We start from the raw sequence: 23,457 nt of genomic DNA on the forward strand, positions 1-23,457 counted from the left end.
TGACATTTTTTTATTCACATTTTTTGTTAAAGTTTTAAAACATTTAATATTTATATATACATTATTTATATATAATTTTACACATTACGTAATTAATCAATATTATGCATGTATCGCAATTTTTACACGTCTTTTTAAAATATTTTTTTATATATTTTGGAGGACCATCTTATTAATGTTTTTCTATATATTATTAAATACACTTTTTAATTTTTTAATGTTTTAATAATTATTAGCAGCGATAATAATTTTTTTTTTTAATCTTGAGCGTTATAAGTTTCATATTATATTTCGGATAGTTTAGAAATAAATTGAAGACACATACAATTATTATTTTGCATTTTCTTACAAATTAACAGTTTAATTGCAAAATCTATTAAATTATTATCAGATCATTGAATGGCGGGAATTATATTTATTTATACACAATTCTTTTTATTGCGTTGATATGATAGAATCGATTCATCAATGATCGACTATCGACTGTACCGATACGTCACTGACGTAACGTCAGCTGGTGCTGATACCAGTGGAACTTTTTCCTGTCAATGCGTCGTATGCAAGTTTACTATTAATATCTGTAATTTTGTAAGTACACTTTATTTCAACAGATGAAATGAAGTACGGATATCTCTAGTGAAGAATTACATTGTAAATAATCGCTGGCTGAAATAAGAAGTGATCTTGCGATCTTGCCAAACATCTTCAATACATGACGTGTGAAGGTTAGATTAGTTCGTTTGATTCGTCACGACGAATGCTCTCGGCAAAATAATATCGTTATATTAAAAAAGCAATGTGCTAATATAATTGTACATTGTATCGTTAAAATATTCGCGGTCAATTGCGCGTAATTCTTCTTATCGATTCATTCTAAGTACTAAGCTGTTGTCAAAGTGAACTGTCAAAGAAACTGTTGATTATATTGGTTTTCAGAAAGAAATTTTTATGTTTATATTTATTGTTGTTGATGGTTTAAAGAATTATTCAAATTCAATAGAATGTGCCAACTTACTTGATTTTCTTTGATATAACATTACATTACATTAGTTTTGCATGTGTGTGTATATATATATATATATATAAAAGAGCAAATTGTATATATACATATAAATATTACATGTATCTGAATAAAAAGTGATATAAGTGTTTATAAAAAAAAGAAATATTTACTTGAGATACTTCAAATATTGAAAGTTATTGCTATTTAATTTTCAGAAGATCAATAAAAGCAATGGGTACAACACCAAGTCGCTATGAAGATCTCTCCAAAAATGTATACCTGGAAAGATTCTGCGGAAAGCAAAGCATACTTGCAAATGATCCATTCTGGAACACTTTTTTATCTTACAACATGCGACCACCTATTACAAGAAACGATCAAATAGAGCTCGATTCAAGACTAGACTTATCGTGTCAACAATTACTCGTTAATAATTTGATTACTGGCAACTTTGGTACTCTGATACAAGTAGCTCTTGTACGCATTAATGAACTGCTAGCACCGGTTCAAAATCAAAAGTAAGCCTCTGTCACTTTATTATGGTACATTATAATTAATTAAATTGTTATATATAAAAAGTTTTTATTTTGTCTATAAAACAATATGCGATAAACTAAATTGTATAAATTTGTGTACCTACAGTATAATATCAACATGGCAAACATACAATGCACTATTTGCTGTGAGATGCATTTTGAAGTATTTTATTGAGACTGTTGGTGAGGAAGAAATGTTAAGACACATTGAAGCACCACAAACAACTTCAGCAAATGAAGCATTATCTTCTCTTAGATTGGAAGAACTTTTTGATGCATTGATAGAACTTATTATAGATGTACCTCTATGGTAAGTGAATATACTTAAATATACTTAAATAACATATATTTAAACATATATGTGTATGTACATTTTTAAAAATATATAAAATACATTTACTATACATGTGTATTATAAATCAGCATCTTTTTTTAGTGAATTTACATATGTTGTTCATTTGGAAGCAATTAATTGTTTACTTGTGTTACTTTCGGTGCAATTATTTTCTCAAACTGCAGCCGAATATAGCACTGTATATAGGATAGCGATGCATGCGCATTCAAGTCAACAAGCACCTGCTGTGGTGTGTATACTGTTGCACAATTTTATACAACAGGAGCACGCTCCTCCAGGATTACTGACACAGCAACCTGGGGGTAGTATTGTATTCAGTATAGCTGGTAAATATGACACTATCACAAAACGCGAGCGATTTGTCTTATAAGTGTTAATATAAAATATTATTTTAGCTGGATTATGGAACGTAATAAAAATGGGCATTGGTAGTGGTTCGAAAAATGTACAGATTGCACATAACGGTACTGCTGAGGACGAGGAGAGAAAACGCGATACGGAAACTCCACTCGCTAGTCAGTCTCTATTACTTCTATTGGTTTTGACGAATCATTGTACTGCTACGCAAAATCCATATAGAAACGCGCTTTTTTCTTTTATAGATATGCAAGGTGAGAGATGCATTAAACTAATCTAATATAATTATGAATATTATTTAATTTATATAATTGTGATATTATTTTGGTGAAGAATTTGATTGTGTTGGATTTCAAATTATTTCAATGATAAAAATATTCTTTTGCAGAAGATCAACCTACATCACAAACGAAAACAGTCGAGGTCTTTAAATTTAATTTAAATAAATTATATAGCACTATTTGTAAGATACCAAATACAGATGAAATCACACTCCTGCTCTATATGCTGTTACATAGGAATTCGAGTGTGAAACAGGACATAATGAAAAGGCCTGATATACAATTATTGGTAAGTGATCTAAAAATTTATTTTTTAAAATTGAATTACGTTTAATATTTAATGATCTCTCATGTGAATGTTTATTTATAGGTAACTCCAATATTGCAAATATTATATCATGCACCAAACAATACATCACATCATATTTATATGTCCCTTATTATTCTTTTAATTTTAAGTGAAGATGAAACGTTTAACAAACGGATACATGAAATTGTAAGTATTGTGATATTTTATGTAATTGTATTATGATTAACACAACAATTAATAATTATATTATTTTACTTAAGATGCTCAAAGGTGTAACATGGTACACTGAGAGATCCATAAGCGAAATATCATTAGGTGGTCTTTTAATCCTTGTTGTGATTCGCACGATACAATATAATATGTTTAAAATGAGAGTAAGTATATGACATCCTTTTTATATTATATATTGATTTAAAATCACAAAACATTTAAAAAAAATTACAATTATATTTTTTTATCTTTGTTAGGACAAATATCTTCATACGAACTGTCTAGCAGCTTTGGCAAACATGTCTGCCCAATTCACATCCTTACATCCTTATGTTAGTCAAAGATTGCTGAGTCTCTTCGAGACTCTTGCGAAAAAGCACGCTCGGTTAGAAGCAAAAATTCGAGCGCAAACACAGCCGATAACTTCTTCTGATAATACTATTAGTGTAACTGTTAATGGAAATGCTACCGTTGCAAATACAGATTTGGTAGATATATATGTACAATATAAGATATATCATATTAAATAAGTCAATCTGTATTGTCAATTAAAATATGTATTGCAGATTCAAGATTTAACCATTCTTGAGGAAGTTCTACGGATGGTGCTAGAAATTATAAATAGCTGTTTAACTCACAGACTCGCATACAACCCAAACTTAGTTTACACTCTCTTATATAAAAAGGATGTTTTTCAACCATTTAGAATGCACTCTGCTTTCCAAGATATCGTGCAAAATATTGATTCTGTAAGTGTACAAATGATATAACATTTATATATATTTTAATAATAAAAAAAATTGTTTTAATTATTTTAATATATTGTAAATTTAAATTAATGCAATAATCGAATTTTGAACATGTCTGATTTCTAGGTGATTAATTTCTTTTCTTATAAATTGGAGCAAAAAGATCAGTCGCAAATTGGTGTTAGCCAAGTATTGGCTACTATACAGCAAGGAACTTTAGAATGGCCACGAGATCGTTTAAGAGTATGTATAGAGATTATTGGAGGAATTATGTCATCTATTTAAATTATATAAACAATTTTTAATCTTGTTATATGTATTGCTTTTTATAGAAATTTCCAGAATTAAAATTTAAATATGTGGAAGAGGAACAACCGGAAGAGTTCTTCATTCCTTATGTGTGGAGCGTCGTTTGTCAAGGAGCTTTATTGCATTGGAGCGCGGAAAACATAAAATTATTTTCTCACAACAATAGCGAGACAACAATCATTGTTTGCTGATACTGAGATGAGGGATGCATCCTACTATAAATATCCGAAATGATAACGGTAGGATAATAATATAGGAAATAAATTTGTAATACACATACAAATTGTCGAAAGAAAAATGTAACTACTTTCCCTTTGATAATGGAAAATGGAAATTTTAAGAACTGAGGAATAAAAGTGTATACAGAGCGCAAAAAGAATATAACATGACATCAAATATAAATGTATTGAAGGAGACGCTTTATAATCAGAATATTAGAAATGAAATTTTTTATTATATATCACTCCATTCTCTAGTAAATTAGTAATTTCATATTTATTATGGAATCACAAAAAAATTAAAATATTTAAATTATTGCCTTCTAATTTCCATATTACACATCTAACACAAGATATAAAAAAGATTCATACGAGTAGTTTTACATTTTTGAAAATGTAATCTTTTTACAATTTTGTGTTATGAATATATAAATGATATAATATACACACACACATATATACATATACAACACATTAATATATATAAAATAGGAAAGAGTTAGAAAAAAATAACTACATGTTGAGAAAACCGATTAAAGTTATTAATATTTTGCATTACGAACATTACTATAGAAAATAATATAAATAAATTTTTGTTTTATTAAAAGTATTTACTAAAAAATATACATAAAAAGTTATAATCTCGACAAGTCATATAATTTACAAATACTTGTATAAACTCTTCAAGACTAAATCTCTTGCAATATCTCATCTTCTGACATTTTGAATACATACACAATTTTTCCGAATGATGTAACTTCTCAAATATATACATATATCATTTTGAAACATCAATATAAAAAAAATATATAAAATTATCGAATTTTTTTTAATGAAATATATCTCATGTGTGATAGTCTGAAGTAGAGCATCGAACTATAATATTGATTTTAAACATATATGGTGTTTGATATATTTGTAAATAATTATTAAGAAAATATCAAGTTTCTATTTATGTAATTTAAAATATCGCAGATCCCGACATTAGATTTATATAGTTCTGTTATTATTTATGCTGTATATGTGCAGATAAATTTTTATTTAATATATATATATAGATTAATAAAAAAAACTTCAAATATTTATATAAATACTTACTTTTGCTTCTTATTTAAACGTTCATTTAGCGTAAGATTTACCGTAAAACATAATTTATAGGACAAAAATATGAAAGGGAAAAATATGTAGGAGAGAGAATAGAAATAATTCAATGTCCATTTTTAACCGGCAGGACATTTAAATCGCATATAACGTACAAATGCAAGAATAATCTATGGAAAATATCGGAGAGACACATTTAATCTCTCGTTCGAAATAAAATTCTTATCAAATCCAAATTAGAAATTTATCGAAATTGGTGACCTGCCGGATATTCAATGGTCAATCGTCACACGTCGAATGTACATCTTTATTAAACAAATACAGTTGACGTCTTAATATTTATTTATAATGTCGTTATAGATAATATTTCATTTTTCCTAGCCTGTGCAGCGTGTATATGCGGCCGCGCGTGATCTTGTATCGTGTACGTGTGTGTATGTGTGTGTGTAGTTATACTATTGCTAATACTTCTTTTTTTTTATCTTGAACGATCTTTCAGTTTGCAGAGTTAACAAGGTAATTTGACGTTTCTGTGCGTCGCGGTGCGGACGCGCCGAGTAACTCAGTGTGTCACGTTAAAATTAATTAAAAACTCGTTTAAGTCATAAACATTGCCTTAGCCATACGTCACGTTACGGCTTGAAACGTGTGTGCTTAGTATACAGATAGTATTTTTTTTAATTATTTATTTATCCATAATAATTAAATTCCTTAACTGTACTATATCGTTATTTAATCTTATTAGTTAACACACAATCAATCTGCGATGGGAGGGAATTTAGTCGGCACGTAGTGATACTCCATTACGGCCTAGCTAAGAAATAGTTGATTATTTCACTCATTACACCACCGTCGTGCAATTTACTTTTTATTTTATTGTTAACGTCCGATTATATCATTACTACGCTATTCCTTTATCTTCCTTTCAGCATCGCGCATATATAAAGAGAAATAATAACGAAGTTCCTGGAGTGATCGCTTAGTATATTTTATGAGAGATATGTCATATGTATTTTTTTTACAAACATTTAATACACTTTCCGTGATTTAATTATAAAACTTTCCATTCCGAATCATTCGAAAATAAAATGCGCTCCACAAAATATACGCAGCAACCTCGTTCATTTTCGAATTTTCGTTTTAACAAAATCTATCAATACAATATCAATCATGATCGGACCGTTCTTATGCATCTCGCGCCACGTGTGCGTGAATTAAAAATTTCATAAAATTTCATTAGCAAGGCTCCTGGCTCCTCGCCGACCATGTTAGAATTGCTGAAGCGAGAAAATACACGCTGAAAATTCTTGCGTGTCATTTTTCCATAAAAAGATATTTTGATGAGACACAACTTTAGATGTGCTTTAGCACACTTTCGAAATAGTTGGAAAACTATTCTTTCTCTCGACAGTCGATCAAGGATCCAGAAGCCTTAACGGAACATTCTTTAGCCGGATCGCTAAATCTTGCTCTACTATCGCTGTAGGATTAATATTTATTTCCTTTTTTTTTTCTCAACATCTTTCCATTTGCCGCTTCTCGCACGCGCGCGAAAAGAGAAGGCGAGCTCTAAAAGCTAAAGCGGAGGATCAGACGAATGACACGAGAGCGTTCTCGCCCCGCGAAGCGTTATAATTTCTCGATTTACACGCGCGCGTGATCGCGCGTCTATACATGCACATGGATGTTTCATTCTGTCGTCGTATCGAAGATACGTGAGCGTGTATATTGTACGTGTAAAAGTCGATACGATACGCGTCGGTGGTAGCGGGCGAATGTAATATGCGCTGAAGAGAATATATATGTACCCCTCGTTTCGCGAGATAGACGCGCGCGCGAAAGAGAGAGGAGTCTCTCTCGTATTCGGAAATTCGGAAAATGTAATCTGGTGCTTTTACAGCTTCCGACATTTTTCCACGCGAGCTCTTTCTCATTTCTCCTTGTTATTTTTTTCTTTCTTTTTTAAATCCAAAATATTCCTCTGTTTTCCGCAAATGGTACGATACGTGTGTGTGTTTTTATGTTTCTGTGTATAAGTGAGACAAGAGGGTAGAGTGTATGTATATTTATATTACGTAAACATACGTACATACATACATACACGCGGGTACCTATGCATATGTATACGTACACACTCTCTAGCTGTCTACAAAATACAATGGTACATTACAAATTCATTTTCCTTCCCCTTTTCTCTTTTTCCTCTTTTCCCCTTTATATCATCATCATTATCATCATCATTTGCAAACAGCTTAGATATATTCTTTTTTTTTTTATGTATACATATTATATAATAGTATCATCTAGTTGGTTTTATTCTGCGTAGTGTTTTTCCGTTTCCTGTTAATTAGTAATTAAGTACATATCTTTAGAGCGGGCGCACCCGATTAGTTTTACGTCTTTGCGAATTCGCTTTTTCATCTTAATTACCTCTTGATTATCGATTGAAAGAAACTTCTTTCGGAATAGCGAAAAGATGTCCGCATGAATTAGGGCGCCCCTTATTTTACAGTATTTAAATTATATAAATATCTTATTACCACATTTATCTTTTTTTTCTAATAATTCGACTTTTAGACAACTTAAGTTATAAGTTATAACTATACATATATCGATATCAAGTAATATTCTGTCACACACATATTACTCCTAATTTCAAAATATCCATACAACAAGATAAGAGAGATATTGTTGAAATAGAAGATATTTTTTAGAATAAGTATATATAATAATATACAAAGATCTCTTTAAATCGTAAATGTTTCAAATGATGAAAACAGAAAAGAAAAGGATGATAAGAGACCGATAAAAAATGTGTAAAAAAAGGGATACCCTACATATACGGTCGAGTACAATTATTATTTTTTTTAGCGAAATATCTTTTTTTCATACCGATCTTTTCGCTTCTCTTTCAACTTCGTTACCTCGACATCGTGCACTCGAAGAGGGTGTATGTAGTATCATTACGGTGTCGTGTGTACGATGATCAAGTATTATGATATAATATCGCTTGTACGACGATCAAACGAAACAGGAATCTCATATCTCTCTGTTTAATTCACCGTGCACTTATGCTCGAAGATTAAGCATACAAACACGCGTGTGTACATTTACGTAAGCTAATTTAGACACAGTCGTAAAGGCCAGATCTTATTTCCTCGATTGTGTTTCGGATCTTCCGAGAATATATATTCATGTGGAAGTCGAGTATCTTGATTGAACTTTATATATCGATACCTTTACTGCGTGTGTTGCGTTATAGATCTTTATAAAATACGAGATTATACATTACACGCGCGCGCATTGAGAGTCGCGTTGCAATAATAATGATATCACGTTAGGAAAATGCTAGAAAGGAAAATATAGTATAAAAGCAAGCAGTACACACACCGGTATTTTTTTACGTATATATAAGTGTATATGCGATCTGGTGTTATCAGGAACAGATAAACGATCATACGCGTCCTTATCTTTTTCTTACAATAGTCATCGACCTCGGTTTTCTCGTTTAGAACAATCTGAAATTCTGCATCTGCTCTCGCGTGAAATCGGAGAAATGCGTAAGAGAGGGTGTATCGTTATATAGAATAGCCTCCCCCCTTTCTTCCCTTCAGAAACGGAGGTAAGGAAAAAAAAGAAATTTGTCCCTGGAGAATCGCGGACACTAAACGAGAAAGAAATTGCATTTCACTCATATGTGGCAAAGTGCGACGACGTTTTTCTTTTTCTTTTTTTTTTTCGCGACCGCGGAATTGCAAGATCGCTCGTTGACGAAAGGATTTCCCAAAAAACGTTTTTCGAACGCCGAATCCCTTTATAAAAATGATATGATATGCTCGTTGAAAAAATAAATTGTTCATTACAATAGTTCCCTAAATATGAATATAGATATATCCGTACACGAGTTTTTCTTTCGGTACACCTATAAGTGCCTCCGTCAAACGATTCGGTATAGTTATAAATTATTACGCCGACACACACATACATAACACACACATACACACAGAAATCCGTTCATTACTTCGTGGCGAGTACGAATGCGCAGTCGTCATGTCACCATTTCGAAAGACAGAGAGAGAGAGAGACAGAGTTAATGTACCCTGCAATCATTGCACGTGTATGACGCGTTTTCCGATACGAAACCATCGACAGGCATTGTATATCGAAACTCGTGACAGCTCGCCGGACGACGACGACGACGACGATGACCACAAGTCGCACGGAAACCAGGAAACCACGTCTAGCGAAAGCACGACGTCGTCCGATCCTTAACTCCTAACAGCCGTAAATGTCTAAAAATACAATCGAAACTTTTCGCGATACCGACGCGAAAGTTGTAATCACAATAAATCGTATAAATAAACTGTATACACCGGATGAGAGAGCCATCGGCAACCGCGAAAGGTCTCGATAACAACAATATAGAGCGGCCACTGAGAAAAAACGCGCCGCGGCCTGAGAGATGATTAGCTATTAAAATACAATACTTAGACGTGGAGCGGAGAATTCAATGTACTACTGCTTAAAAGGCACGTAAAACTCAGTTTCCTCTGCGAAAAGAGAGCGATTGCACAATATGACGCGTCTTGTGTCGGGGAAAATAAACGAGAGAAGCTGATAGCTTCTCCAGCCGCTGCGCATTACTTTAGAATAATCGTCTACTACTCGAGACGAGACTTTCGCCACGAAATAATGAATGGACACTGTATATATAGTGTATATATATATGTATGTGTGTATGTAGAGCACGTGTGGGTGCGTACGGTACCTGCCGTTAATTCGCGAATACTTGTAGGAGAAATTAAGAGAATGTTCAACGCGAGGGAAAGATATATATATTCGCGTTACAAGCCGATTCTTCACGTGTCAAATAATTTTAATTAATTAAAAATGAATATTTATACCTCGGGAAAAAATTACGTAACATATGAAGCATCTGCTCTCCCTCGCGTTATGTATCGCTCTCTATTATTGAATTTAATTTTCTCCGAGTATTCGCGGACTAGTTGACCGGTACGTCTTTTTTAATTAAAAGCGGCCGCTTTCGTATGCGCACACAATTGTATACGGATATGATGTTATACTGATTACTTTAACGACGTTGAAGCACTATCATAAAATGCGTGACAATTGTAAGTTTCTCTCTTCTTCTAATGAAAAAGAAGCGAACATTGTGTGCAAAAGAAAAAACTTATCGCAGGATTAACGACTTAGAAATAAAGATGGAAAATTGGGCAAGTTATCGTGTGGCCCAGACTCAGCCCAGACTCACGTGCTACGCTGAAGCGAGCAGCTTTTTTTTAGCTTACTTCGTAAACTATCGCGCGCGTTTTTGCTGCCGATTTATAGTTTTACATCAACTCGTAGCTCGCGAGCGCTTTTGATGAAAATACGAAAGACACAATTATTGCAAGAGAATTACATTCATGAGATCAAATGCATGTGGGTCTTAAGTAAGGTTTAGTCGATAAGACGAGGAAGAATATAGAGTTGCTTCAACACTGTTTCGCATTTAAAAACTATCGGCTAACGGACCGTCCTGCCTGTAAAAAATAATAACGAAAACAATAACTATTGATATAAAGTAGCTTGGATATAATCGTAGCGTATTATTATAATCGTTAGTACGAGTAATAAAATAGCAATAACCGTAGGATATAGAGTAAAAAGGAGAAAAAGATAGAGTTAGGGATATAAAAAAAGTCCCCTTTTGTTCTACTCTACTATCAATGATTGAGTCAAGAATATAAATTAATAATTGCCGGTAAATATATTCTCGGCAATGTTTTAAGTATCTTCTGCGTGTATTTCCGATTCTACCAAACATCGACGTGCGTTCGTAGGTAGAAAGAGTTTTAACTATTCGATAAAGCGTCCCGCACTCTTACAGATTTTTCCTGGCGCTTCAGACGAGTACTAACTGAATGCCGTATATGTGTCTCATTTCTTTACTTTATTCGTAATAATTGTACCGACGTCGTCTACGAAAAGGGGACGGATGTAATGCGATAACGCTTTCGCGAGCGCACAGTAAATAGGGATAATAATCGTTTAGAGAGTCGATCGAGCGGTATGAAAAGCACGTTAGAACGTTTAAACCTTAGTACTCTATCTTCTGAAGATTCGAAAGCGTAGTAAATATTCTAATTTCTTCGACGCGTCGTAATATCCGATATACAACGGGAAGAGAATTTCGAGCGAACGATCTTTCGGACGAATGCAAAATCGCGTTCGACGAGAAACGTCCGCGTAGACAATGATCCGAAACTCTTTACTCCCGCGGAATAAACTCGCGAAACTTGCCGATAGCCGTCGGAGAAACGCTGGAACAATCTTTTTGCGGAAAGCGACACGCGGCCAGTACTCTTCTCAAATGCCAAAAACCGCGAAGAAAAAGGGGGATGTGAATGCGCTCAGTGTAGAGATAGGTAGGGTGATTTAAACGTCACGATGATCCCATTCCAGATCGTGCGGCGAATTGTGACGGCGGTGCCGGCCGTTGCTCAGCTCGCAATCGTTCTCGCAGTCGGAGCTGTCGAGGTCGTCATCCCGGAACGAGCCGTCCTCGGAGTCGGAGCTGCCGGAGTCGTCCACGTCCTCCTCCCGTTGACTCTGGTGATGTTGATCGTGCTCCGTCAATCTGTCCATTGGATTCACGGTGATGGCAAGGGCCGAGTCGTCCCAGGCCATCTCTGTCTCGGCGGCGAGTTCGTCACCAGCGGATCGTCGTCGTTTAGCCGCTCCGCGGACCCGCGCAGCGCCCACCACCGCCATCAGCAGTAGAAAACCGATGCAGGCGGCGGCCACGATGGTCACAGCGTGGCTACCACCGGCGCCGCCGATAGTTCTACTGCCCTCGCGAAGCGCGGCTGTGGCGTATTCCTCCGTCAGATCGGCATGATGCGGCGAAAGTTGCGCGTGACCCGGTGCCGGTTCCATGATTCTGGCAATAGGCGGTTCCGCAGGTGTCGGAGGAACAGTCGTCTTCTCCTTGGGATGGATCACAGCTAGCGTCTGCACGTACTCGTTACTGGCGAAGCGACCACTCAGCTCGGAGCAAGTGAGCTTGAAGACGCGATCGAGATAGTAAGCCGGCTTGCGATTCGTGTACATGATAAGACGGATCAGCTGCTGATAGTTGTAGGGCGAATCTGCGCCCGAGAGAACGACGCCGTCCCGATCAACGCGGGCGGAGATGTCGTGGAATGCGAGCAGGGCGTCAGCGGGTAATCCCAGGCTTTCGTGATCGGGATTAAGGCTCGGATAAACGCTGACGGCGCAGGCGTCCAATCGGGCGGCCGATCCGGCGGTGACCCGCGCGTCTGGGAATACGCGCACTCCCAGCCGGAAGTCTGCATACTCTCTGGCCACGTAACCGGTGCCGTTGACAGTGATGCCCGGTCGAGGAGGCGGTAGTACAGTGACGTAGGATTGCACGGTCGGCACCGGTAGAGGCGTGTTCTCACTGCCCTCGCAGACGATTGTCGTGTCAAGGCGGAAGTTACGGCGACCAGGCGTCGGGAAACGTCGAGAATTGGAATAGCCGATACGACGTAGCAGAGTCTCCACGTTCGTGCGATTGTCACCGTCGATCCGCACTTCGGTCAGGTCGGAATTGGTCAGCAGCTGAGTGCCCGGTTGCAACAGATCCATGGGCGGCACGTGGATGCCCTCCTGGCAGCGTCGTAGGCAGGAGAGCACTTCCGGTTTCTCGTTTCGCCCGACTAAGACGGAGAGACCGGCGAGGTAACCGCGGAAATGATGTTTAGTCTTGTTCTCGGAACCCTGCCAGCACGCGCCGACAGCCAGGGTGGTGTTGACGCCTTTGGCCGGATGTAGTGGCCAATCGTCGATGACCTCGGGATTCTTGTCGTCGGCGCGCCACTCCTCGCCGTCGACGTACAAGTTAACGCGCGGGAAATCCACCTGGATCGCGTAGTGATGCCACTTGTCGTCGCATACCTGGCTGAGCTTCCAACGCCACTCGGCTGCGCGGAAGATGTTGGGATCGCCCTCGGAGAAGTCGCGTCTCAGCAGCAAAATCAATCTGCAGTTCCTTATGAACAGGGCGTAATGGTGCCTATTCATCTCTGTAATTGAAACGGCGCGCAGCATTAGTTGCACCTTTCGTGACATCGCCGCGTAATAAATATGCGCACGACGGTATTAAAGGGAGAGGAGAATTTAACGTGAAAGGGAACGAAGAGGAGAGAAGAGAGGAGAAACTTCGCGAAGAGGAAGGACGAGGGCGAACGTTTGTATAACCCAGGATTACGCCGTCGCCCATAGAGACCGGTCGGTATTTAGAAAGATTTGTATTTCAGAGCGGTGAAAGAGGGACGCCAGGGTGGGAGGTAGATAGGCAGGATATTTGAGTTTAACTCTTCGCGAGAGAACGCGAGCGTAAGCGACGACCTATATAAATGCGCGCGAGCGACCTGATTTCTTGCCAAAATTCATTCTGCGCAAGGATTAAGCCGCTTTGTTCGAAACTTCACGATAATACTCTGGCGTTTCCGCGAAGCGAACATGTATATTTTAATGCTTGAGCGCGCGCACTCTCGACGGCGCATAATGTATTCTGCTAACAACGATTACGTCGACGAACATCACTTGACATCGGAACGACCGGTGAGCTTATCAGCTGTCTAAAATGATTATTGTCTCTCCCTCGGGTATATAAAGGAAAACTGGAATTATTGGCTTAGCTCGTTCGTCGTTCTCCTACTATAAGTCAATCAGGGTAATTATAATATAAACGATCATGGAACATGACGTAGCTGATGATGCAGAGTCAATGATGTATTTATGATTTTGTGCAATTTTGGAAACATCATTCGAAAAAATATATATAAATAGTAAGTTCAAAAACCTTAAAACTTATGAATAACTTTAAATTAACTTAGATTTTCAAAAAAGAAAAAATTATTTGTAACAGTTTTTTTTCATCAAACACAATTTGTTTCCATTAATAGAAGTAATAGAAATAAAATTCAATAAAATAAATGAAACAAATTTCATAAAATAGAAAACTGCAATAATGTTAAAAAGTAATCGTACAAGTGAAAATAATAAATATCCATTAACTGAAAATATCGTAACGTCACTGAAACTTACTGTGATCATCAGCAGCGCACAGAATGTGCTCCTTGACATGCGGATCCTGTCGCGGACGCGGTCGATGTTTGACCCAGACGCCGATGGTGAATTTCTGCGCCAGGCTGTGCACCAACACATCGCTCGGCACAATCGCCGCCGAGTCCACGCCGTCAAACTCAAAGATCTCGTCGGCCTCTCTACCTTCGTCTCTGGACAGGGATGCCGTCCAGGAGCTCGTGGGTCCAGGAGTAGGCAGCAGATCCACGCTGTCTCGCGAAGCGCCGCACAATTTCCGTTGGCTGCGCACTCCATAGGTATCCCGATCGCAACCCTTGCCGATGTGATCGGTGGCCAGGGTCAGGGTGGCTCGCACGTTTCGCAGGATGCAGGGCGCGTCACAGAGATCGAGTCGCGCCGAAGGTAACAGAGGCTGCGAGCCAACTCCGGCGGCGTAGTCGACTCTCTCGGGGATGCCGCGCCATCCTGGTGCGCACACGCGATTCACCTTGACCGTAACCATTGCCGGCGCAGATTGTTTCATGCCGCAGTCGTACGCGACCACGCTGAGTATGTAGTTATGCGAGCGTTCGTAGTCCAGGGGCTCGGTGTTACGAATGGCACCCTCGTTGTCGATGATGAAGGGCTGGTCGGCGGTGAGGATCTCGTACTTGCAGACGTCGCCGAACTTGGGCGTGCAATCTCGATCGGATGCCTCGACCCGGACCACCTCCTCGTAGAGGCGACCCTCGTCCACGGTGCTGACGTAGGCTGGCTGAAGAAATTGCGGCGCGTATTCGTTGACATCGACCACGGTGATGTGAACAGTGGCGCTGGAAGAATATTAAAGGAAGCGCATTACAGGATGTCTCTTCCGCTAGTCTACAAGTCTAGAATACCAGATTCTTGGAATTCTCACGTTTATATTTCTGGTTCTCTGCAATTAATGTATCGGTATTTTCTATATTTACTGGAAAGCATATAATAAACCTGAGTATATATATTGTATATATATATATATGTATGTTTTTTGATAAGCCTTGTGAATTAGAAGCCTTAAAGTTTTTAAGCTATAAATGCATCTATATAACAGATTTAAAAGAGTTTATTTCCAGCTATCAGAAAGAGTATTTTCAGGACGGATTACAGCCGAGGATTTGCAATATAATTCCACGAATCCCCAGAGTAGATTTATAAAAGAGATTTATTTTTCAGTGTATAAAGGGTATTCTCTAACAATTTTTATGTCAAGATAAAAAAATAGCAATTTTACGCCAGCATAGTTATATGCTTATCTTTGTAAGTGAGTTTAAATGTAATGGATTTTCGAGTCAATTAAAAGTTATACTTCACAAAGTGGCGCTCATACTTCACAAAGTGCCGCGATATACGAAATTAGTATGTATTTTTTAATATTTCCGCGTTGTTAACGAGAAGGAGGGAAACACGTCCGTTTCGTACTTCCGCCGAAAAAGAGTATAAAAGAATTATAGGACCGAACAAACATTGTCGATATATACTTAATGTAAAACATTTATATGACAGTGTCCACTTTGGTGCGGGTATCGGAAATTTAATATGTGACATACAATGGAAAAGTCAATAAAACGATACCGCAGAGACCGTATGTACGATCGAAAAGGATTGAATTTCGACTCGGAATTGTTTCGTTGTTGAAAACACGTTCAAACAACTGCTGTTTGTGAGTGTTACACACATGCTCGGAATCTATTTACGTTTGAAATTTTAGACACGGCCAAATCAATGCGTGGAAAATCTGCCAGAATAGAATGTGCAATAATAAATAATCGGACGCACAAAGTTGCTGTGGGCGATATTATTCCCTCGCTTGACCTCTTCTGAGTATTAATGTCATAACAATATATATGTCGGATCTACGTGTGGATATAGACTAATTAGAAATTACGATATGAAATTATCTCTCAGTGAAACAACAGTGATTGTTGAGGCCAGCCGCGATATCAGCCGATCGATATCGCCATAATTCCATATGACAGTCGTCAAAGTAAAATTTCATTATAACGTATCGCGTTTTCGTGCTGTAATAAAAAATTCATCACGAAATCTTTCATATATAAAAGCATCGTACATTGTATGTACGTATGTACGAGATGTTTCACTATTGATCTGTCGATTCGTTGGTGGAGGTGAGAGAGAGATTCCGGTTGGAAACAGGGCGTATTAGCCTTTCACAGTGAATTATCTCTGCAATTGCGGAACTTCCTGTTTTTTACCCATATATTGCAAAATTTTATCACATTTGTTACATCTAGTTGTCACTAACATTATGTTTCAGACACATGAAATTGAACCATTTTATATGATTTATGGTCCCTATGCGTGTGTTTGTTTCACAATTTAAGTTTCATCTGTTTTACATTTTATACATTATAATTTTTTTAAAAATAATTTTCTAACAAAAATCAACTTGACTTAATTTGGAGATATATTACAATTTTTTTAGAGATTGTGTTTCTGCGTAAAATTTTATATTTACTTTTATATATTATTAATTCGCGAAATGTTTTATTTCGAGAATCGCGTAACACATTTATCGAGGTAAAAGATCGAGCGCGTACACGAGGGAATAAACGGCAGTTATTGTTTCGGACGGGTGTGAAAATCGCACAGCCCTTGTAATGAGAAAATTTGTGCACTCAAGCCGGGAGTTATTTCCTCATTTAGTCGATACACGTCAGGATTATGGCGTATACACGACGCGTCAATGCAGACCGGAAAAAATTGGCGTTGTACCGGCACGACGCACACGATCCGATGACCTATATTCGTAAAAAAAAAAAAAATGACTTATTACGACTTTAACTGCAGATCAACACAAGGTGAAACGATATATTTCCGATATAATGGTAATATATGAGCAAACTTTGTTGCAACTTTTTAGACATCTGTAACTAATGTGTTATGGTAATAATGTATGTGATAAAACGCGGCGCGCATGATGTACATAATTTGTACTTATATCTCGGGGCATACAAATTAAAATTTAAAATATAATGCAGAAATTATAAAGTGATATTTACTTCCTCGAATCAAAAACATAATGGATATGTCAACTGTCATATATATATCTCTCTCTCTTTCTTATAGATGTGTGTATGTATGTACAGAGTATGCAAAATAGGATAATTCCGAGGAAGTAATTCATTTGATGAAATGTCCATTAATTTTAATGAAAAAGTTCTGCGCTGTTACGCGCGCACATATAAAACATACATAACATAACATTATGTATATGTATATATGTGTATTATATATTAAATAACAATGACTGTAAAATATATAAATATCTTTTCTTCAACTTTTCTATAGTAGGCTTAAAATATGCCATATATTAAATTCTTCTAAAAGAGTTTAATATACGGCATATTTTTAGAAACTAAAAAATGCTGAATAAAACATGTTTATATTATCTTACAGTCATTGTTATTTAATACCTTTCAACGGAAGTTTTCCTCTCTGAGTTATCCGAATTACAGTAGAAAAAGATAACCATGCTGTACGAAGAAAAGAAGCCGGACGAGGTGGAAGTGTAAATCTCTAGTTAACTTATCTGAGTGCCGAGTACATCATACGATAAGAAATTTTGTTCAGCATTGAAGCAGTCGCGTGTTGAACCGAGCTGATTCTCGTAATTATAAACTTAAGTATAGTTCTTCCGTATATCGTTCATTCCGCTCTACTTTTCTCGAGTTTACTTTTATCGCGGAGAATTTTTCCTAAGCAAATGCGCGTTTTTGTATACCCGTGTTACTTAATACTCGGGTCGTTATAATATATACGACAAACGAGGAGAAAATTCGCTACGATTGCTCGAGCGCAAAAGTGAATGTTGTGATCTCTTTACATCCAGCAGTACACATATGAATGCAGAACATACTTCTCGGATTGCGCTCCGTTGCAGCCGACCGCGGCGATGTCGAATTTGTAATTACGACGTTTTTCACAATTCAGGACCCGAAACGCACGTAGCTCGGCCATCCCCTTCTCCTTCAGGACAATCTCAAACGGCGCCTCGCCGTGATGCTTGTTCGCGATGCGGAAGGAGCAAACTTTCGTTCCCAGGGCGCGGATCTGCGGCGTGACCTCGACCAGAGTTTCGTTCTCCTTGACCAGGCCATGATATCCGCTCTCGAGGCTCTCCAGATCCAGTCGTGGAACTACAAAAACACGTGTAGGCGAATAATCAACATCTTCTCTAATTTAGTAGAAGCAGGAAAAAAGGATCATCTTATCAGTTTACGCGCGGGTTTGTCATTTTTAAAGTGACATTACTCGCATACCTCGCAGCAGTGTTTTTCGTTTCTCTCCTTGGAAAAGATAACGTTTCCAAGAAGACAGATAGTCAGATTTCGCTGATTCATCTCGGAAACATACGGTACAACCGGAATGAATATATACAGTCCCTCGTTAAACTCGGGGATCGAAATCGGTATTATACGACTACTTCATGTACGAATTTACATAATGGCACAAGCGTATCATATCTCGGCCAATAAAACGCCTACCATGCTATAGTTCCGCTTATTGTCGGATTTCATCGAATAGAAACCTTCTCGCAGTATATTGTTGCTGTTGTAAATTGAACGAGCTTCGATGGTGTAAATCTTAAATTCAATTCCATTTTAACAAAGCATTAAAAAGTTAATGAATCAATTTAGCGACGATTGAAAAATTTCAACGCGCATTTTAAAGAGACCGATGAAATCTACCGTTCCGTATAACAAGCGAACTTTTTAATTAAGCATCAGGAAATATTCCGGGCGCGCGTTACGTATGATATTTCGCGAACAAAAAGGGAAGAATTTAAAATTTAGCGGAAATGGGTTAAGTGAAATAAAAGAGGCAGCAGTCCGTTAACTCTCGTTGTCAACTTCTTCAACCTACGTGTAATGAGAAAAACATTAAACAATATAAGCGTATCTTAGACGAAAAACGTTCGTTCTTGCGCGTTCGTTCGCTCATAATTATCCCGTTAATTATTAACGCAGCTGAAATGCAGCCGTCGACAACTAATATTTTCATGTAAGCTTTGTAACACACAATGTGACCTAGAATCAGATTACTTTGATGGATAGATTAATCTTGAATAAATTTTCTCTTTTTAGAAGTCTAAAAAAATCGGAAGCTAAAAGTTCAAGAAGCTAAAATAGCAAACATTTTAAAGATTAAAATAAACCATGATAAATTTTTATTCACTCAATTTTTTTAAATCTATCTTTATTTTAACAGAAATTCAAGAGTGAAATTTAATTATTAAGATCTTTGGTACTAAAACTGGATGTTTGCATTGAAAAATTCGTGAAAAATAAGCTATTTCATAAAATAAAAATGCTAGATCTATCGCGATTAATTAAACCGTAAATTCGGGTGTGAAAATGGGTGACAGTTCGGTATGCTAAACCGACGAATTACATGTTAACATCAGATTTCCATATTTTCACGATTATGATACGTGCATGCATATTTTGAACTAGCACCGAGTAATTATTTATGAGCAATCGCTTTCGATAGCGGAATGAAAGTCAATTATGAAACATATGCATAATACGCTTTTCGATTATCTTGCAATTATCTCTATATAACGAATGCATCAAAGTTGACATTTTGTTTTGTAAAAACCCGTCTACAAAATAAAATCACATCTACATGGTGAGTTCTTATACACAGTCATATAGTTAATTAATAATATACAAACACACATATCATGCAAGAGCTATCAATATGAACGTATATAAACGATTTCTGTATTAAAGATTACGCATGATACATACACGCGATTCCTAGCAATATAATTGATATACATCTCAACATAAAATATTACCTTGATAAATAATAAAAAAAACAATTTTATACATATCATATATCTATATATAAATTGTTAATAATCATCAATCACAGAGAAATGAATAAAATATTTTTCTCGTTAAAAGTAGCAAAGTCTATATGTATATTATAGGATGCAATAACATGTATGATATCATTGTAAACAAAAAACAAATAAAATTACGGATGGGATCGCTTAATTAATATCGCATCTGTCGTCGTAATGATAAAACCGCGACTTAAATTTCGGCGATCTCATTAGAATATTCGGTTGAATCGGTCAAATATCTAATTCCAGGAGCCGATAATTACCACCAGGATCGCTAATTAACTATTCGTATATGAAATATACTTTGACGTATTATCGTACCAAAATACATCGGGGTTGCTAAAATGCATTTATTCAATAATCGCGATATGCAATCCATTATATGGGACGCAAGATTGCCGTAAAGAAAGTTTAAAATACTTGAAACAAAATTTTTAGTTATATATCATTCACGGACTTTCTAAGTTTAGCGGAAAGTGATTAGGAATAATTAATGACCAACACACACACACACATTCACACGTGTCGCGGGATGCAACCAAATATTTTTAACACGCGTAACACGATCTCTCTCTCTCTCGTCGCTGACAGGAATATTAGATTCACATCACTTTACTTTCGGGCTTTGCCCGAAATCAGTCTAATTTTACCCCGGGGTTTCTTTTTCAAATGTGATTCACACCTAGTTTGTTATTCCGAAGAGCATGACTAACAGCGTCATTCGGTGAACGATGGTAATCGAACCCCAAGTAATTGTCAGAGGGGTCCCCCATTTGCGCGAAAAGTGCATTTAATTAAGCAGATAAAATTACAAAAGGTTTCTGAAATATTATCGTTGATATAAAATTAAGTATCCATAATACTTTGCAATTTAAGCAGAAGAAATTATGTTAAGTATATTATATAAATATAAATTTAAAGTGTTAAACAGTTAAGTACATTATATAAAATATATTTTTTATATAATATATAATTATATCTTTTATACGATATGTAAAAATATATAAAAGATATGTGCACAAAAAATGTATAAAAAAATTATATCGTATAAAATAAAATAAAAAATATAATAAAGAATTATATACGTAAAAAAATATGTATTATCGCGTAACGTATTAAAACGACCGATCGTTATTCTTCATCCAGATGTTATTACCATTCGTCTACTATCACACATTCATCTTTTTATTTATCAGAACAGATTCAAGTCTTATAATACTGCAGTCGATCACTGCCAGATGTGAACATGAAAAGGCAATTATATTGAAATGTAAATAAAAAATATGCAACGTATCATTATATTTCTTTCAATGGCAAACAATCTTGTGTCGCATCGAGATGCATCGAGTGGTCTCGACAATTTTATTATCATCGTCGCTTACGAATGCGCGAATAAATTTCAGCGAAATCGCGGAATTTTGCATAACCCGATTATTTTCGACATTCCCTGAGTGCAAAGGTATTAAAATGTAAAACTGAAATCCTACATTTCGCGACGTAGAACATTACGCAGAAAATATACAAAATTAATCATTTGTCATATTAATAATCCCGGTCGTGCAAAAAAATACTCCATATATATTCGTCTAACGAATTATAACTATAATAAAAAAAAACGTGAAAAATCTAAGCAAGCCGGAGAAACTTTACAGCGCCTCGATATCTTTTTATTACGTCGCCGTAGAGATCCTGTAACATCTGTCAAGAGAATTCGACATCAACAACAATCGAGTATACGTGTTCGGTCCAAGTATGGTCAAATCCCTCGAGATACCCTGCATTTTTCCCGTTCGTTTTTTTTACCTGGACAATTCCACGGAAAAGAAGGAGAAAAAAAGTCGCGCTTGACAGGTAGAGGAGGGAATAGAATTTAATAGCCGCCTTTCTTTTCTCGCCCGTTTCACGGCGGCGGCGGCGTCAGCGGTGGCTATCGACCGACCGGGTGGGCGCAGTGCAACGTTCAAGTCCTCGTATATTGTGCAACGAGACGGTGCACAGACAGGCACACGGTCAATGAAATCGCCATAACAGTTTTGGCGAGCCGCAGGTGCGACGAGCACACCTGCGGGTCGCCGCGACGCGACGCGACGCGACATGACGTGACGTGACGTTTCTCCGGATGACGGATGACACATATGCGACGATCGGGAAGAACGACGCGTACGACGAGACTCTGCCAGGTGAAAAAGCATGAAATGTAGGGCAGCGCGGGAGACCGCGGGAGGGAGAAAGAGACGGAAAGAGAGACGAAAATTCACCTCCACCATGATCGTTGTAGGAGCTCGGAGGTGTCGACTCGAAGGCGGACGCGATGCTCGCGTGGGTGAGCCCGACACACAAGGCCAGCAGCCCGCAGAGCAGCGTGCTCGTCGTCGTCCGCGGCAGCATATTTCCTCCGCTGCGGATCGTCCGGTCGTCCGCCACTGTCCTCGTCCTTGTTCCTCTTGTCACTACGCGAGATCGTCTGTCTATCCGCGCGCAACGTGACTTACGCACCTTTTCCTACTACGCTTCCTTACGAGCTTCGTTATGGCACTCTCGCGCTCTCTCCGCAGCGGGAGACGGCGTATCTCGCACTCGCACGCGCTCACCTCGGGGAGCACTCCACTTTTTTTAAAGGAGCATCACCGCCTAACTCTGCACAGGACGGACGAACTCTCTCTCGCGCGCGCTCGCTCTCGCGACACACCGCACACACAATCGCGGAGTCAATATTTGAGCGGAATATCGATTCGCCAGAGTCGGGAGAGAGAGAGACACGCTAGTTTCGATTCTCACCGCGCTGCCCCAGGATGGCGCTGCTGGCCGACGCGCGAAATTTTAAAATACTGTTTGTCGGGTTTTTCCGAATACAAAACATGAACGTATTCGCTACATTTTAAATAAATAGATAGATATATAGTAAATATATGAATTTCTCTCTCTCTTGAAGTTGATTTATAAAGTAGATTAATTAATTAATTAATCTGTATAAATCTCCTTTAACTGTATCTCTTTTACTAATTAATATATGTATGT

General features: G+C 37.4%; 2 protein-coding genes across 4 annotated transcripts; one reads left to right on the forward strand and one right to left on the reverse strand.

The window, feature by feature from the left end:
• The first annotated feature begins 503 nt into the window (after window positions 1-503).
• On the forward strand, window positions 504-5,771 carry LOC114941323 (dymeclin). Of its 3 annotated transcripts, none has more exons than XM_029319748.2 (12): window positions 504-725; window positions 1,219-1,521; window positions 1,646-1,849; window positions 1,976-2,220; window positions 2,290-2,505; window positions 2,640-2,821; window positions 2,903-3,028; window positions 3,103-3,216; window positions 3,310-3,540; window positions 3,619-3,801; window positions 3,928-4,044; window positions 4,134-5,771. In XM_029319748.2, the coding sequence occupies exons 2-12, from the start codon at window positions 1,235-1,237 to the stop codon at window positions 4,299-4,301; spliced, it is 2,073 nt and encodes a 690-aa protein (XP_029175581.1). In that variant the 5' UTR covers window positions 504-725; window positions 1,219-1,234; the 3' UTR covers window positions 4,302-5,771. The 3 variants fall into 3 exon arrangements, with proteins under 3 accessions (XP_029175581.1, XP_029178850.1, XP_029155029.1); XM_029323017.2 differs by having other exon boundaries at window positions 516-588; XM_029299196.2 differs by lacking the exon at window positions 504-725 and adding an exon at window positions 742-877.
• Cals (calsyntenin 1) lies at window positions 5,723-23,179 on the reverse strand. The gene is made up of 4 exons (XM_029304827.2): window positions 22,698-23,179; window positions 18,445-18,724; window positions 14,547-15,358; window positions 5,723-13,519 (listed from the first exon to the last, which is right to left on the reverse strand). Exons 1-4 carry the CDS (start codon window positions 22,825-22,827, stop codon window positions 11,868-11,870), a joined length of 2,874 nt encoding a protein of 957 aa, XP_029160660.2. The 5' UTR covers window positions 22,828-23,179; the 3' UTR covers window positions 5,723-11,867.
• Between the last annotated feature and the right edge of the window lie 278 nt (window positions 23,180-23,457).

The sequence above is a fragment of the Nylanderia fulva genome, unplaced genomic scaffold, assembly GCF_048542155.1.
Source record: "Nylanderia fulva isolate GAGA-0341 unplaced genomic scaffold, ASM4854215v1 Scaffold3, whole genome shotgun sequence".
In the NCBI taxonomy this organism is placed as follows: Eukaryota; Metazoa; Arthropoda; class Insecta; order Hymenoptera; family Formicidae; genus Nylanderia; species Nylanderia fulva.